General features: G+C 40.7%; 1 protein-coding gene across 4 annotated transcripts in view; it reads right to left on the bottom strand.

Moving 5' to 3' along the window:
* ATXN10 (ataxin 10) overlaps nucleotides 1-16,821 on the bottom strand; it is a 101,949-nt gene extending 85,128 nt beyond the window's left edge. For 3 of the 4 annotated variants that reach the window (XM_040595833.1, XM_040595835.1, XM_040595836.1), the window contains exons 1-3: nucleotides 16,690-16,821; nucleotides 10,882-11,073; nucleotides 7,682-7,764 (exon numbers count right to left, since the gene is read on the bottom strand). In XM_040595833.1, coding sequence (XP_040451767.1) covers nucleotides 7,682-7,764; nucleotides 10,882-11,073; nucleotides 16,690-16,814 — 400 coding nt within the window. In that variant the 5' untranslated portion in view covers nucleotides 16,815-16,821. Of the gene's footprint in view, nucleotides 1-7,681; nucleotides 7,765-10,881; nucleotides 11,074-16,273; nucleotides 16,583-16,689 lie in introns of those variants that run through there. The other variant, XM_040595834.1, reaches the window with a different exon arrangement.
* Between the last annotated feature and the right edge of the window lie 282 nt (nucleotides 16,822-17,103).

Genomic DNA, 17,103 nt, shown 5'->3' on the forward strand with positions numbered 1-17,103 from the left:
CACATTACAATCAAATCCCTACAACCAAGCCTGTGTGGAGACACTTATTGTTCAGACAGTAAGAGACCTCTGTTTATAGGCAATAAAACTTAGCAATGGTTTCCTAAATGGATTGGGTGAGCTCTGGATATTCACTCTGCTATGATGTCTGTGTAGTAAAAATTTGCTGTTCCATCACACTTTCCAGGCATATTTAAAATATTTATTTTTCATATATAAAATACAAGGGGCAATTTGGAAATGACACCATTCAGTGCAACATGATTTAAGAACTACAAAAAGCAGTGAAAGCAGAATGCAAATTCTTGACAGAATAAAACAGCAACATGAAAGATACTGAACAGGAAATAAAAGAGAAGCACAAAAGGTGAAAGAGAGACTCCTTCAGTCAATATCGGCATGCATTAAAGACTATTTAGGTTCTATGGCTGACAACTGTTTCTCTTTCCTGTTAATTTAAAATATGTTGCCGAATGACCAGTCATTCCAAATGATAAGGTACGAGGAAAAAAAGAAAGTATCAAAAATAGGCCACAGACCGTTAAGACTCCTATGCCAGTACATAAGCCCTAAATGCTCTGATTTTCAAACTAACTGGTTCTGCAAAGGTGCATCCTGAAGAGGTCTGAGTATTTACCCACGTCATTTTCCTATTGCCAAGGTACAGTCTCTTTAATGGGACCAAAAGTAACAGTGCTGCTGCTGCCATTGCATTCTAGGGGAAGAAATTAAATAAATAGACAGATAAATATTGACAAGAACCAAGAAATGGTTAAGGACACATGGCTGCTCCATTTAAAAAAAAGAATAAAGGAAAATCAATTTAGTGTTCCTTGGCAGGTTTGAGAACCTCACCTTCCCCTGCTTTTCTATACCCTCAAAATTAGCCAGCCTCTGTTCTCCAGTGCAATTCCAATTTGCAAACAGTTGAGTGCAGAACTAGGAACAGGTCAGAGCAAAGAAACATCTCATGTTTTGTTTCACTGACTGAGGACAGAACTGAAAGACTTGGTCCTCCTAGCCTCTCTGGAGGAAGTAGAAATCGCTTAATTGATATCCATTCATTTTTGTTTTCAGGAATACTGTTGCAAACCTAAGTCCTCAAAGCTCCCGACTTTACTCAGATTCTTCTTCAGGAAAACAAAAATATTTGATTAAGCATCTCCTTTCCTGTAAACACTTGAAAGTGACTTTGAATTAACAACTTTTTAGAAGGGATAAGCTACCCAGTGCAGCTGCTAGGAATTTCTGATCTCTTCCCTGTTTCTTTTCAGAGGATCTCTCATAACAAAGTATCAACATGATTTTATAGTACTGCATGAACTCCTACAGCTTATAATTCAGTGGCTTTTTAAACACAGTATACCTTCACCTTCCAAGAGTTTACAAAGAAATCAAGTATCCTTCTTTGCTCAAACGTGTGATGCTCTCCTGCAGACCTTGTTATTTCATCAAAGATGAAATGATGCCACCCTATCTGGCTTTTGCAAGAAATATAATCTCTGGAATCTATATATAGTCTAGGTTCCTTATTTCTTGTTTCTGAAGCACATGCACACCCTTATGTTTTGTTGTGGTTTTTTTTTTTAATATCTATGAAAGACTGATGTTCTTTTTATTTTTACAGAGTTCTGAATTCTAAGGTCACTCATTGCCATTTCTTCTGCCCATGCTTCTTCTCTTCCACACTGACAGATTAGAATGTACTTTCCAATGCACTTTATTCCTAGGCCACACTCAACTCATAAGGCAGCAGTGGGCCAAGAGCAATTGTTTTTTCATTAACTAAAAAATACACATGATAGCTGATCAGGTCCAAATCCATTTGAGTACTAAAAGAACACTGACTGAAGCTGAACCCAAGTTACTATTAATGCTCCTGGCAGGCAGGGGAAAAGTACTGAAAGTTTCAGATTCACTGTGGTTGTCTCTACCTGAACAGCATCACAGGCTTTCATCCTCTTCTGCTCAAAGCAAGAAATATTTTTATAGCTCCCTTGTAAGTACATGACATTTGAAGTATTTGAAAAATGTTTAAAATAAGATAGTCCGTATTTTCCCACACATCCTCCCTCAAGGAGGTGTGAACAGGTGTTAGACACATGATATTCATGTTGAACATCCTACTAGAAAATGCTCAAGTTACTATAATAAGCGCTGTATTAAAAAAATTTACATAGACTCATCTTTCATCACTGCTTTTAAAAGAATGTTTTAAGTTCTGCTCTGAATAGAGTATCTGTAGCAGTTTCACTACACCTGAACACTTTTCAGAAAATTGGAAGCAAATTCCTGTTTGAGGATTCAAGCTTATCATCACTGCAATTTACCCAACCTCATAACATTAAGAGCTGCAAATAAGCTAAACCTTTGTGTAACAGTAAGCGCATCTGGACGCTGATTTGGATTAAGACCTGCAGAAGCACCCATTGACATGAACATATGCTGTTACCATTCTCCCATTAACACATTTTTATGCAGCTTACCCTGGTTAAAACCCCTCAAAACTTAAGAGGCATGGCATCAGCACAGCATTAACAATACCTACACTACTTGGTTTTCAGCTAGCTCCAGTTATCACCAGCAGCCTGGAACTGAGGAATGCTGGTGCAATGCTCTGAGGACCTCTCTCAGGCACACACAAACAGCGCAGAATTTCTCTGCTGCTGATACGGTGCTGTCGCGCTCAGTTCTGCTCAGAGCAGATAATCAACTCATTCAGAGAACTTGCCTAAAAATTGTTTCACGCAGAGCAGCTATCTGATATTCGGTGCCTTTTCGTCCTAGAGGACAGAAAAGTATTCTGGCAGATAAACACTTTTTAAGCAATTATGTTGGAATTCAAAGCACATTCTTCAGCATCGGGGCAGTATTTTGAAGCAGTGAAAGGTCTGAGGAGATCTATTTACAAAGAAAAAGATTAAAGCTCCTGTCCAGGATGGGGTGAGGGTGGGAATCAGTGAAAGGATCGGATGGGACAGAGCCTATAGAACGTAAGCTTGCTTCAAAACAGGCATGCCCTTGCTTGCAATTTATCATAGCAGAAACAAAGCTATCAGTTTTTTCCAGATTTCAGAGATGAATCCTAAACCCAGATCTCACACTCTGGAATCTAAATATCACATCACCTTCACAAACCTCAATGTAGCTTCCAAAAGGCTGCTAGATTCTGATGGAAAGCTTAAGATTTGCCATAGGAAAATGGAAAAGAAAAAAACCCAGCCAAATCCTAACCCTACAACCTAACTAAGACACACGCTATGAAGTGAAGATTTTCTACTTGGGCTTCTTACAAGGACACTTCTTACAACTGCTGCAATTCCTACCATACTGAACTACTTCTTACCCTTCTTAGCTCTTAAGCGATCTGGGTCTGGCTTAAGTTCAGTTAAAGTTCATCTGGCAGCTTCATCAGCCTGCTCCTGTGGCAAGTGTTCTTGGTCTTTGTACCCACAGCAAGAGGGGAAAAAAAAAAAAAAAAAAAAAAGAGGCTTTTCTTTTTCAATTAAAAAAACCCACAAAACAAACCTAAAACAAAAGGGATGTGGAGAGGGTACTATGAAAATTCCATTACATCTATATTCTGCAGAGACTTTTTCCCCCCTAAGACTCAAAGTAAAAATTTGAGTATCTTATTAGCTGTATGTTGGAAGACTGTGGTGTCAAATCAGTTAGTGACGAAATATAAGATCCTCCTGCATGCAACATTTCCACACAAGTAGGTTCAGTTCCTGCATCTTCAATCCCTATTCAAATTAATTCTGAACTGGGGAGAGGCGGGCAGCATTTGTCATCCTGTCTGTCTTCCCACCAGGAATATCCAAGCTCCATAATTTAAAAGGTTAAGTACCTCCTTACACAATCATCTGCTTCCTAGACCTTCAGCATGTATAATTTTAAGAACACTGAGGTGAAGTCCAGTTTTCAGATACTGTCCAGGAAGTGTAGCACTTGAATTTTTCTCTACTTGACTGGGAAGTTCTACCTCTTGCAGAGAGCAGGAGGGATGACTGCTGGAACAGCAAGAAAACAGAGCACATATACTTGTATATGTGACTTATCTGTCACAAACCAGTGTTGATGGTGCCCAGAAGAAGAGCTATAAATTGTTAAAACATTTGTTCAGCATCATTGCCTATCAAACCCCTGTGCTCATCTAGCTGTGTGCTTTCACTGTGCAACTTCTTAGAGCAGATTCCCCAAGTATTACAAAATATTAAATGGTCAAGACAAATTACTACTATGTATTGTAAGCAATTACAAGAAGAGAAACTAGACTATGGAATTCAACTGAAACTAACCTGGGAAATAAGCAGGGAAGAAAAGCAGGGACAAGCAGCTATCTGCAGCAGTATCATATAGGAAAGGCCTAAAAATGTTCTTTTAATACAGGTATTAAAAGGAAAGGAGAATATTATTACAGGAATAGCTGGCTCGCAGGTGGGGCTGGACAAATGCCATATGTATGAATTAACTAGTTATTTTTAAACCTACCTGGAGAGCTATTCCAGGACAGACATACTAACTTACCTTCAGGTTTTCTGGCCCATTAACGTAGTGCCATATCATGCACTCTAAACAACAGCTTTTTCTACACCTGGCTGGGAAAAGTACATTACAAGCATACAGGAATTTTTCTAACCTTTTATAGGATTAAAAAAAATGCTGAAAACTTGCAGTAGAGTTATTTCAATAAATACACTGAAGTGAGGAGCCAAATTAACCATGTATATAGCACTTCAGCTTAAGATGAACTATTGAAAAAAGTATTTCTCCTAGCAAAGAAGATGAAAAGGAATCTGGATTTAATCGAATAAATCTTAGCAACAGTTTTTAATCACACCACTTTACACAGTACCTCCTTTTTTGCTGCTTCGATCATGTCCCCTTCCTTAGAACCACCACACTGGTCATGGTAGTTGCCAGAGAATATATACTTTATTTTGTTTCTGGCTTTATTAATTACAAATTGTACAACACCAAACTTCCCTACAAAAATTACCACACCACTCAAACTTACCAGTCTTGGCAGTTACCAATGGATAAGAGAGTGAAAACATACCACAGATCAGGTTAAACTAATTTTTCAGTCTGCACAAAGAATTTTCAATCTCTCTTTTTCATAAAAACAATAATGTTGGAACTTCAAGTTTATTTAGCCTACAATGATTTGTTCTGGGAATTTTTCACAGGGACATGAACTGAAACATTATTTAGTGTTCACTCTGCAATACAGCAGTACCTGTTTAACCTTGGATTTTGTTGCTATGGAAGGAACATGACGGTATTTAGAATGCCTTAAAGATATAAACAGGCACTGAGAGAGATCATCAAATCCAAGAAGCCATTTAAGGGAGGAAACAGAACACATATCCAAATGAACAACTTGCAATATTCCACTTAACACCTAATTATCTGCTAGAACAAAACACATATGCTACTCTAGCTTTGTGACCTCATTTCCTGTATGAAATATGAGGAGAATCATGAAGCAAAAATATAGTTAATAAACACAGTAACATTTACTAATTTCATGGGTTTCTTTTGTTTCAACAGTGCTATCCAAGTCCAATTTGTCTCGCTTTTGAAATTACGACTAATAATCCACAGTTTCATGTAACTGTTAACTTCTGAGGTATACCCTGTATAAGGATATCTATAGAGGCTGGTGCTCTTGGCATTAGCAACAAAGTTCATCAGATCACTCAACAAGGATTAGCAACGCTTGCCTAGAAAATTTTTTGTATTCCTTTTAGAATACCTAAGCCATGCTCATCACAGACGTTTCCTGATCAGATCAATGCTACACCCAGTATCAAAAAAATCACCTATCCTGGGACAATACATCAAATTTTGGTTATAACTCTAACTCATTTGTTGAATGGCTAATAGTCACAAAACACTTTTTATGTCCCCCTTAATTTTCAGTGGTGACAGAGAGATTTTACAGTATTTTCTGGCTAGGAAAAGGAACCTGAACCAGTTAAGTTACTGGGTTCCATCCTCTCCTTTCTTTTTTGCTGAGCAACATTCATTACTGCTTCTTCAAATCCCAGCAGCAGGAGAACAGCACACATGCATATGATAACCCATCAAGGAGGGGTCAGAAGGGCAAACCTCAGGCTGCATATGTAACCAACAAGGGGTACATCCTGCTCACTCTCCTGCAGATGCTAGGAGGCACCGCTGAAAGGTGGTACTCTCACACCACAAATCCTGATGCTTTGAATAAGCTGAAGGTGGCCAAGTCTACTTGCCCAGAACAGCCTTTCGAGCCCGCTGCTGTCAAGGACCCTCACCGGGACAATGTCAGGCTGGACAAAACCAGCATTTCAGCTCCCATCTCTTTTCCTTTTCTCTTACAGGCCTACAAAGCAGTTCACAACTGTGGGGCAGGACATTCTTGCCCTCCATGGCTTTTCCAAGTCCTCCTCGTCCAACCCTGTGACACAGCTTGAAAGCCACTTCTGTATGCTATCAGTTCCTCCTCTTCATGGTCATTGAGCAAGCCCTCTTTTTGCCACCCCACAAGGTTTAGTTTTGGTCCTCCCACAGTAAATAAAGGGCTGTACTAGCATCACTGATCCTTCCCTGGAAAAAGGATTCCAGCAACGGGTGAAGGAGTGAACGTGGCTTAAGCATAATACCATCACATGCCTGAAGGGCTTCATTTTGAGCCAAATGTAGCAGCAAAAGGAAAAACAGTATCCTGGACTTCACTTCTCTTTCCTAGCTTCATAAAGGTGTTTGAGGGTAAGTTACTGTATGACAGTAGTTTCACTTGCTTTCAGAAAATGATAGAAAAGCAGCAACAGGAACCCAGTAAAAACTTCATCCAAGTAATGTGAGTGAAAAGAAATAAAGCAGCAAGAGAAACCAAATGTTCCCTACTCTGCAACCACAGACGGTAAAGACTGAGATCCAATGCCCTGTATTAAGCTCTACATGCACACACAAGGAAATGCAGATTATGAAGAGAATTACTGTAAGTGTCTTAATATCCAGTGAAATGAGTTTGGTAGAAATTGGTAGCAATAACTGCCATTAAGGAGGAAGGATACTATAGTCATATTTCCTCTTCACTGCATAAAAAAAATCCCCAAAACGCCTCATACATTAAGGAAATGTGAACACTGCTCAAATCAGCACTTATAAGGCTCTTGGCAGGTATTACCCTGAGTGGTCCATAACTACAGCAGAGAAATAAAAATTTTTAAATTACTTTAAAAAGTCACAGCCAAAATTTGTTTCCTGGAATCAGTTAAATTGTTTAAAGCATCACCCAAATAAATAAAAAAAAAGGCCTATCTCTTCATTTCACTTTGTTTTCAGATCAAATAAGATGACAGTGAAAATTCAGAACATATTTTGAATGGAGGTATTACAGGGACTTTTCCTTTTTGCAATTCAAATATAATGGTTAATTTTAAAGAAGTTTCCACGTACCTTTCCTTTAACAATCTACAGGGAACAGTTGAGGGAAAATACAACTGGACTAGACTTGGGGCCAAGATTTTTTTACAGCAGCGTAAGAGAAGCCCCTCCCAACTATTAACTGTAATCCAAGAAACATTATTTATGAAAAAAATGCATCAGTAAGGTGACATCATACCACCACAAGACTTGCCATGTAAGAAACATATAGCATACACTATATATTTAACAAGATCAACAGCCTTACCAGTCAATAACAATTCTTCTTTGATTTGTATTCCATGAAGCAATTTGATCAAATGGACAGATGTAGAGATGAGACCCAAGTTCCTGTTATAAAATTGGGGAAAAAAAATAATCATTTGATATGAAATAAACTCAAATAAAGTGAAAAGGCTTTTCACTGAAGTCAACAAGTCTTTAACACCTTTAGAAACTCTGACATAAAAAGCAGTTTCTCCCACCTAACTGTGCCTGACTATCAGTAGCTACACTACTACCATCAGAAGCAAAATGAACAGGTTTACTGCATCAGCCTGCATATTAACAACTTTGTACACAGTACCTTCATAGCTAAGTACCCTTTCCTCTCTTTTTGCTGTTCTTCTAAATCAGATGCTAAAAATTTGCAGGTTATTCCTGTAATTTAAACAGCTTTATTTGTGTAAAAACTTTGCTTTTTTTTTTGAAGTTCAAGTATTCAGGGAAAGTGTCAATATACATTACTTAGTAATAAAATTTGAGGATTTTAAATACCAACAAAGCAGTTAGTGACAGCCATCAAACAAACAACACGGCCAGTTCAAAGGGAAAAATAGAAAATCCTCAGAGGGAAACAGGGAAGGTCAAGTAATCATTTATCCTTTCTCCAGTGAGAAGGAATCATAGTTGGAATCTCAGAATGGTTCAGATAGGAAGGGACTTTAAAGATCACATAGTCCAACCTTCCCTGCCATGGGCAGGGACACCTTCCACTACACAAGGCAGTGGAAAGCCCCATCCAGCCTGACCTTGAATACTTCCAGACACAGAAAAGCATGGTGTTAGTAAAGGAAAATTAGTGAAGCCATTTGGAATAAAAAACACCAAAATAATTCTACAGCTGATGATCAGCAATCCTGGAGGCAGATAACATACATGCCAGGATGTGCATGCAACAGGAATAAAAAAAAAACCCAAAGTCAAAGAATACAGTATAAACAGATGAAGTTTTCAGATATTAACTCGCTTGTACTTTGGTAGTCAAGCTTTTTGAGAACAGATCAGCCAAGACGGTGGCTGAAACTTCAGAACATAGCAATACCATCTCTACCAAACCTCCAACACCCATGCATGAGTTACTTAAAAAATATCGTATCACATATGAATGCTGAATAATTGCCTTCTGCAGATGTTTTCTAAACACACACACATATTCTTTCTCATTAAGTTCTAACACAGAAGAGAAGCTAAAGATACATTTATAAATTTATAATACACCCATGCACACTGGTAGACATACAATCTACTGAAACATTTCCCACTCTTTCAGACCTCAGATTTCTTCACAGCACACAAAGCAGAAAAAACTGGCTCTGGAAGGAACAAAGCCTCATATTCCCCAATATTTAAAAGTTGTTACACAATCCATTTGTTTAGAGTCTTTGCATTCTTTCCTAGAAACAGTCAGTTATAATTTTGATCAAACAACTTGTAGTTTGGGGTGGGAAGGAATGGGGGGGAAGGAGTTTGGAGTATCTGAATGTTACACACTTCAAACCAAAGGCACACAATTTTCCTTCCAATCACAACTTTTGATGGTTCAGGACACTTAATTCCTAAAAAAGTTGTACGTTTGCAACTGTTTAAAAATCAACACAAACACATAGCTAATACACAGCTGGCTCAAAGCACCCAGTGCAGTACTAAAATGAGCATAAATTGTTGTGCTGCTACAAAGCCAAAACACTATCCAATGAGTGACCCACTGAGTCCTTCACTGTTGGAAACATGGTCAGAACCTCCTATACACACATGCCTTCTCCCTCCACAGTCTCAAGGAAAGCAGAATTATTAGCATCCAGCTTTTTAAATGAGCAAGACTATGCTAACTGCCTAATAAGGGAAAGCACACAGCACAATTTTTCAGCATGCTTTTGTCCAGAAACAGGATGGATAACTGAATTCCATTAGAAAGTGAAAACTAACTTTCACTTTCTAATGGAATTCAGATATCCGTAACTATGTTCTATTTGTCATGCTACTGAAAAGGGCAATGCTTCAAACTCTAAGCCACGCAATTCTGTTCCCCCTGTTTACTTAGCATGAATAACTGTGGAGCTACATTAAGTTACAATAAGGAACTCAGTCTGGCTGAACATCCACCCAGCAAAAAATTATAAACAAGCATATAAATATTCTGTCAGACCAGTTCCTTGACCCACAACACGATCATGAGTACTAGCACTGCCAGGAACAAAATTGGTAAGAGCCTGAACTTAGATCTAGCTTATCACAAAAGTAATGCCTTCCACTAAGTCCCACAATTTTTGTGGCATTAACAAAATTCTGCCCCAGCACAGAAGTTGCAACTTTTTCCCATGTCAAAATGGGAAATACATTTCATTCAATAAACCAAATTTCACTAGTCCCAAGAAATCCAATTTTAAGACTGTAATCCACAATGATTCTTCGTGATCTAACAAGCTTGTAACATGTTTCTGGAGCATGTTTTTCATTGGTTGGTTTTGGATTCTTGACAGGGAAGGATATTTGTTGCTCTTTTGGGGGTTTTTGGTTGGGGGTGTGGTGGGGTGTGTGTGTTTGTTTTTTTGATGGTTTTGGGTTTTTTTAAACAGCAGGTAGACTACAAGGTTTTCAGTAATTACAGCTGGTTGTATCCCAAGCATTCCCTCAATGCTGCAACAAATGCAAACAAACAAACAAAAAAAGAGGGTAAATAAGGAGCCAGACTGACTTCTTATTATCTATTAATATGAGTATACCTGTATATATATCAGGGTGGACACGCACAATTCTACACATTATACTTTGCCATGAGTGCCAGAAAAATCGAAACGCACCTTATAAAAACATACAAATCCTGTAAGTGATAATTAAGACTATTTACTTATTCACTATGTTATCCAAAAAAATAAAAGAAATTAAAGAGGAAAAAAGGAGAGTTCCACAGTCAGACTTACAGAAGGCTTAAATCATTTACATAATCAACTTGTAATAAGGACACAAAGACTTTGTTCTACTATTCAGCAGTGCCCCAAACTGGCCTACAAATAGGTCAGCTATTTTTGTTTCTTGCATACTTTATTTCAAGTGATTGCATCAAGCAGGAAATACCAGTTAATAAATCAACTAACACAGCAGTGTAAAATAAGAATCTCTATATAAAACTACACAAACATCTGAAGGTTGTATTTTTGTACCGGTTAAAACGGATCATAACTATACCTCATGACATGTTGATTCTTGGCACACTCAACACAGGCATTCCGCAGACATCTGAAACACTCTGCTATGAGCAGCAGGCAGGTGTCTAGATCTACCAATGCACAGGAGTCCTTACAGGCCTGCTCAATTTCACTTGTGGTGCTTGTCAGGATTTCCAGGAGGTCACGAAATATACTTTCTTCTGCTATTTCTCTGAAAGAAAGAAATTTGCAATGAACAAAAAAAAAATATGCACTGCTATCAAAAAGGCTCTATTACAACAACTACACTTCCTATTGTAAACCCAAAGATATTTCTGCAACAATCTTTAACTGTTCGTAGTATACAAGGTATTCCAAGTAGAAACAGCAAAATATATGCACACTGTCATCACACCAGCCTTTTCAGAAAGGGGCTGAGGGAGACTTGTGTTGCCTTAACTTTCCCCACAGCTTTCCAACAGCTCCTTGGAATGTTAAAAAAAAAAAAAAAAGTCTCCCTAATGCATATAGCTAGCATGTTTATACATGACACTGCATGTTGTTTTAAGAATTAGGAATTGCTTTAATTAATGAACACAGTTTAGATGTGCAGCACTAGATGTTTCAAAAGAAGGAGGTATCAGAAGCTCCATTACAAAATAGCCTGCCACAAATTTCACCAGCGGGAGAAAGAGAAGTCATGAAGAAATCCAGTGGCTGCACTAGCATCATTCTGAAGTGTGTGAATCAAAGCCAAGAGAGAAGATCAACTGTTCACTTCAGCAGACAACTACCCCAACACAAAAAATACCATGCCACTTCTTAAGAGTATCAAGACCTAGCAAAAAAATTTACAAAACCATATGCATATACACAGATATCATATGAATGGATATAGATTCACCAGACTCCCCGGGACTGACACACGCATCTGGAGATGATCTGCCACACAGATATGCACGTTTCCAAACTATAGCTATTCACATACTTTCTCCCCTGATTTTATGTTCAGAAAGGAGATGAGTGCAACGCATTACAAACATTGCAAACTCAGTTTTGATACTACATGCTGGTGAAAAGAAGCCACACCAAAGAAACGTTTATGGCATTGCTACAGGAAAGTTCATAAATTTGCTCATCCAGTACTTCCGACCAGAGTCGGAAAAGAGAAATCCAGATACAGTCTCCTTGAACAGACTTATCGTGCACTGAAGATCAAATGGGAAAGTTAAGATCTGAGACATAAGGTTAAGAAATACCTCCTAAGCTATGAACAGAAGAGTGAGATGAAACAAAGTAATACTGAACAAAATATGTGTGCACAGAAAACTCTTCCTAAAGGAAAATTTAAAGATTTCTTGATTAAACATTAGTGGATGATACGGTATTACCTGTGTTCTGATGCTCACTCAAATATCTAAACATTTGCACAATTAGAAATTCCACCTACTCTTTATCACAATTGTTCATACACCAAACCATCAAATCACTTAGGTTTTGTGCTTAGACTGAGTGCTTATGAGCACTGAATTCAACTGTTAACCGAACACTGCCAACTCCACCGCTAGACCATGTTCCTAAGTGCCATGTCTACACATCCAGTCTGTAACACCCTTAGATATACCCGAAGATTATCCTATCTCCCACCTCTGATCTTGCCATATTCTCTTTCCTAGCCTAAACAAAACCGGTTCTCTCAGCCTTCACACACAGTTCACATTTTCTGAGCATCTTATCACTCTTGTAGATGAACATGGAAGTGTCACTATTGGAGCAACACCTTACTGACAGTACAGTGCATCTAATACTGAGGTCTGTTAGGGTGTGGAATAGATTTACAAAGAAAGGAGAGCACTTGTATGTTAAGAAATACAACAATGTACACAAATATAATTAAATTACTGCAACATTAGATTTCAGATCTCCAGGAAATAGATTATTTTATTCCACAACTTCCAAGATGATCAAGACCAATACACTTACACAATTTCCATCTCCATTAAAACATTAAAAAAAAACCCCAAGTACAGCATCAATGAGAATTACTGGGGGGGCGGCAGAGGAAGTTGCATTTTATAGTGGTGTAATAGTGAACTGAAAGTACCAAAGTGGCACAACAAGGACCAAAAGCAGAGCTGGCCCCCAGTCATAAAGAAAAAAGTAGCACTTACATAACCAGAAAGAAGGTTTGGAATTTGGCATTGTTTTCAAGATATAAGACACTCATGGGACTTGAACTTTCGACTTACAAGAACTGGTGCAACTCCTGCTGCTGCATGACAGGCATGCAGGCCAAAAGAAGATTCAGTGGCTGACACACCACAGTACACATGGTAAATGCATCCAGACACAAGTTTTTCTAAACATCAGAAGAACTACAGTCTGGTAAAGGAGCACCCAGCCAGGCCTCATCCCAAACATACAAAAGCTATGTTTTCTCTCCTGAGTGAAGATGCCATGTAGAACCATCAGCAGTTAGTCAGCTGAGTTTTAAAACACTGAAATTATTCTAAAATAGAAAATCACTCAGTCCAGCTGCAGTTTCCTTTATATTCATCCATGCCATGTGGTGGATTATCACATGAAACCGGTTATTTCCTGACCCAACTTCAAAATACAGAAATCAGTGGACAGTGCAAGACATGTACTACTGTACAACATTCAATTATTTGAAATTCGCAAAACAGAAATGAAAAAAGCTGCAAACATTTTTGTGCACATTCTTGTGCTCTACTGGTAAAAGGATATCTTCCAGGGTAAGAATAACTTTAAGTCTCTATTCTCGTTCAGTTATGCAGCAGAACAGAAGATGTAGTCAGATACTACATCACAAGCATACTGAGCCATTGTGGCAACTTATTCTCTTACTATTAGATTGAAAGCAAAAAAAAACCTCTAAGGGCATAGATATTTCCAGTAAAATGCAAAGATGAAACTCTTGCATGTCCTAACAGCAAGTGTGAGGTATACAAGGAAGTGCCTGTCCTTGTTGTGAATGTGGAAGTAGATGTGGATTTTTAAATATCAGTGAGGAGAGACAGAACTCCAAATCTCTCTTGCACTCTTTAAAAAAAATAAAAAAAATTAATGTGCTTCATGTCTTCCTGGGCAGAAATCAAATCTCTTCCTAAAACAGAAAAGAAAATTTAACAAGCCAAAGTTATTCTAAAAGAACAAAGAATTACTTAAAGGCTGTTTGGTAAAGCAGGATTCAATTCAGAGAAGTTTAAATGCAACACCTGTACTTTATACATTTATACATCACTGCAATTTCAGTGTTCACTACAGAGGAATTGCAATTAAGATTATCCCTCTGTGCAAAACCTGAAATCCTCAAATTAGTGAGGAGGGCAGGAAGTGTTTAGCTAATACCAAGAAATCAGTCAAGAATGATTTCAGGTTAACTGTTCCACAGCAATGCTTATAACCACCTTTTTAAAAAAACAATCTTTTTCCAGAAGTACAACAAAGATTCACATAAGATAAAAATAGCAGCTACAAGTATTAAAAATGTATTTTTGAAAAGGAAAATATTTTTCTTCCATAACCTTTCCCCTATCTTTAAATATTAGTCTGTAAAACTATCAAAGAACCTGCTACATAGCTTTTAGATTAAAAACCACCTTCTATCATAAACAGGACTTTAAATTCATTCAGAACTGCTCTGCGGATATTCCACAAACTTCTGGTTCCTATGTTTTGTTTCAGGATCTTCACAATTTGCTGCTGCCACCTGTTCTTGATTTCAGCATCAAGTATTCTGCAGGAATACCAAAGGAAGCAGAAGCAAAGGGTACAACAGCCCAGCTCTCAGACAAGGAAGACATGCATAATTTCTTGATAAGGCAAAACAGAGAGTCAGAATTCATGTATTGATGCCAAAAGGAAGATTACTGTCACCCCACGTAAGACCCAAGTGCTTGATTGTTGCAAACAGAAACTGTACAAGATAACAGCCTAGTTAACAGAGAGTTAAAAACATTACTGTAAGCCTGCTCCAAAAATAACTAAATTAGTCTGGAATTACACAAACAATGCAGAAGTTTGCAATTCTATACTTCCACTCTATGTTTTAGGTACTTACACAATTCCACTCCTGTAAGCAAAGTCCCTAAAAAGTCTTCAAAGTATTTATCTTCACAATATTTCTGGTAATAGAACAAAGCCCTTTTCTTCCTTTTGTAATTTGTAATAGAAGCATGAAGAAATCAAGTCTTCTGCTCAAAAGCCCTGGAAGTCTTGAGTAAAGCACACAGCTGAATTCAAGTCTTCCAAATTCCACACCATGGTCTTGTAGCTGGGGCATTGTTTTCTCACCTTATTTGCTTCTGAATTACAGACCACTAGAACTCCCATTTTCACATTATTTTGTTTCCACAAGTACTGCACAATCACAAAATAACAAAAGAATTGTCACTAAATAGCACAACTTCCAGTACCAAACACCCATTGGCTCATGTCTGCTCGTTCAACAGCACTAACAGCAGTATTTTCTACATTTGGTGTATTTACTGCCAAAGCTGCTCTCAGATCCATTCTGCCACATCCTATAGGATGTAAGGTAGCACTACAGCTTTGTCCTTCTGGAAGGGCAATTACAGTGCCTCTCTTCCAGCCCACCTGCATCCACAAAACTTGGCTGTTTTGGAGAATATCTACTCTTCTGTCAATCACAGTGGCAGATGTTTCAGGCAGGAAGGCAAGAAACAGGGAGAGCCTGCACATAAGGCCAAAACGTACACAGGTCCTCCTCTCTTCCTCGAGAAATTGAGATGAACATCAGAAGAAGGTCTCCTGTACCCACAATGATCACATGAGAGTACTTGTAAGTACATCTCCCTGTACCGCCCCCCTGCCCCCCAACTTTCAGTGTGGATTCAATAAAACAGCATTGGAAATTAAAACACCACAATTTTATGGTAAGCTAAGAGGTTTAATTTCTTTGCTCTTCAAACAGCTACTGTTAGGAGGAGCCAGCACAAGCTTCACACCAACCCATGCCTCCTCCCACCTTCCAGGAAGAGCAAAACCCGTCACCCTAAGCCCAGTCACACAGCCAAACCTCTGCATGCCCAACCTTTGCCAAACAGTGTCTGTGCAGTACTGCAGACACCCCGACCTTACAGGCACAGCAACACTCCATACCGGCCCCTTGCTTTCTCCAGTAACCCCATGTTTTCTTTCCCTATCTTAAACCTACTAAGGCACATCCAACCCTTCCTCCCACCGAAGCCCACCCCGCTGCACACCACATGCCCTCAGGCACCCAGGCCTACGGCCGCCACCCCCATCCCGAGGCCTGGGCCTCGCACAGGTGTGGAACTGCATCCCAGCAGGGCCTCACATGGGCAAGGCCTGCCCCGCTGGAGGCCCCGCTGTGGCTTTCTGCCCCACTGCGGCTACTCCCACAGCTACAACCCACCCGAGTGTACCTGCCCAGGACAGCGACTGCTGTCACCTGTGCCTGGCAGACACAAAGCTCTCCTTCCTGCCCTGGCCCCGCAGCAGGCACAGGGGTGCAAGCAGACTGCCAGCTCCTCATGGGTCCCCAAGAGAACGGGGAGGCGAAGGGACAGGGCACCCCCACATGAGAAGCCACGGGGGAGGCCTGAGATTTCACCGCTGGGCCGGCAGCATCCGGCCGCCCTTCTGTGGGCGCCGAGGGCCCCTTTCACCACGGAGCCCCCGGCCCGCTGCCGACACCCCGACCGGCGGCGGTGCCTGCGAGCAAGGCCGAGCCCTGCCCGCCGGCACACGGACCACCCAGTCCCGCCGGCACCACCGCTCCCACGGCGGGAGCTCCCTCCCCCGGCACACGTGGCGGCGGGCGGCCCCTCCTCCCCGCTACCTGGGCTGCGCCTCCCGGAACAGGCCCGCCAGCGCCCGCACGCTCTCCAGGCGGGCCCCCGGCGCGGCCGCCACGGCGCGCCCCAGCCCCGCCGCCGCAGCGGGCACCGCTCCCGCCGCCGCCATCGCCCGCCTCGGCGCGGCCCAGCTCCGCCCCCCGCCGCGCGGAAATGGCGGCGGCCCGGCCCCGGCTGGCGGGCGGTGCGGCGGGCAGGGCTGGCCTGCGGGCCGGCGGCAAAATGGCTGCCGCCCTGTGGGGGCGCGGGCGGGAGTGGCGGGCGCGTCGTGCGGGGGTGCGAGGCCTTGCCTTCCCCGTCGTGAAACGGCAGCCGTGGGGACCGCGCTCGGTTCGCCCCCTCCCGCGGGGCCGCCCCCCCGGCGCTTCTCAGGGAGCGGGGTAAGGGCTGGCTGCACG

Source organism: Falco naumanni, chromosome 5 (genome assembly GCF_017639655.2).
Source record: "Falco naumanni isolate bFalNau1 chromosome 5, bFalNau1.pat, whole genome shotgun sequence".
In the NCBI taxonomy this organism is placed as follows: Eukaryota; Metazoa; Chordata; class Aves; order Falconiformes; family Falconidae; genus Falco; species Falco naumanni.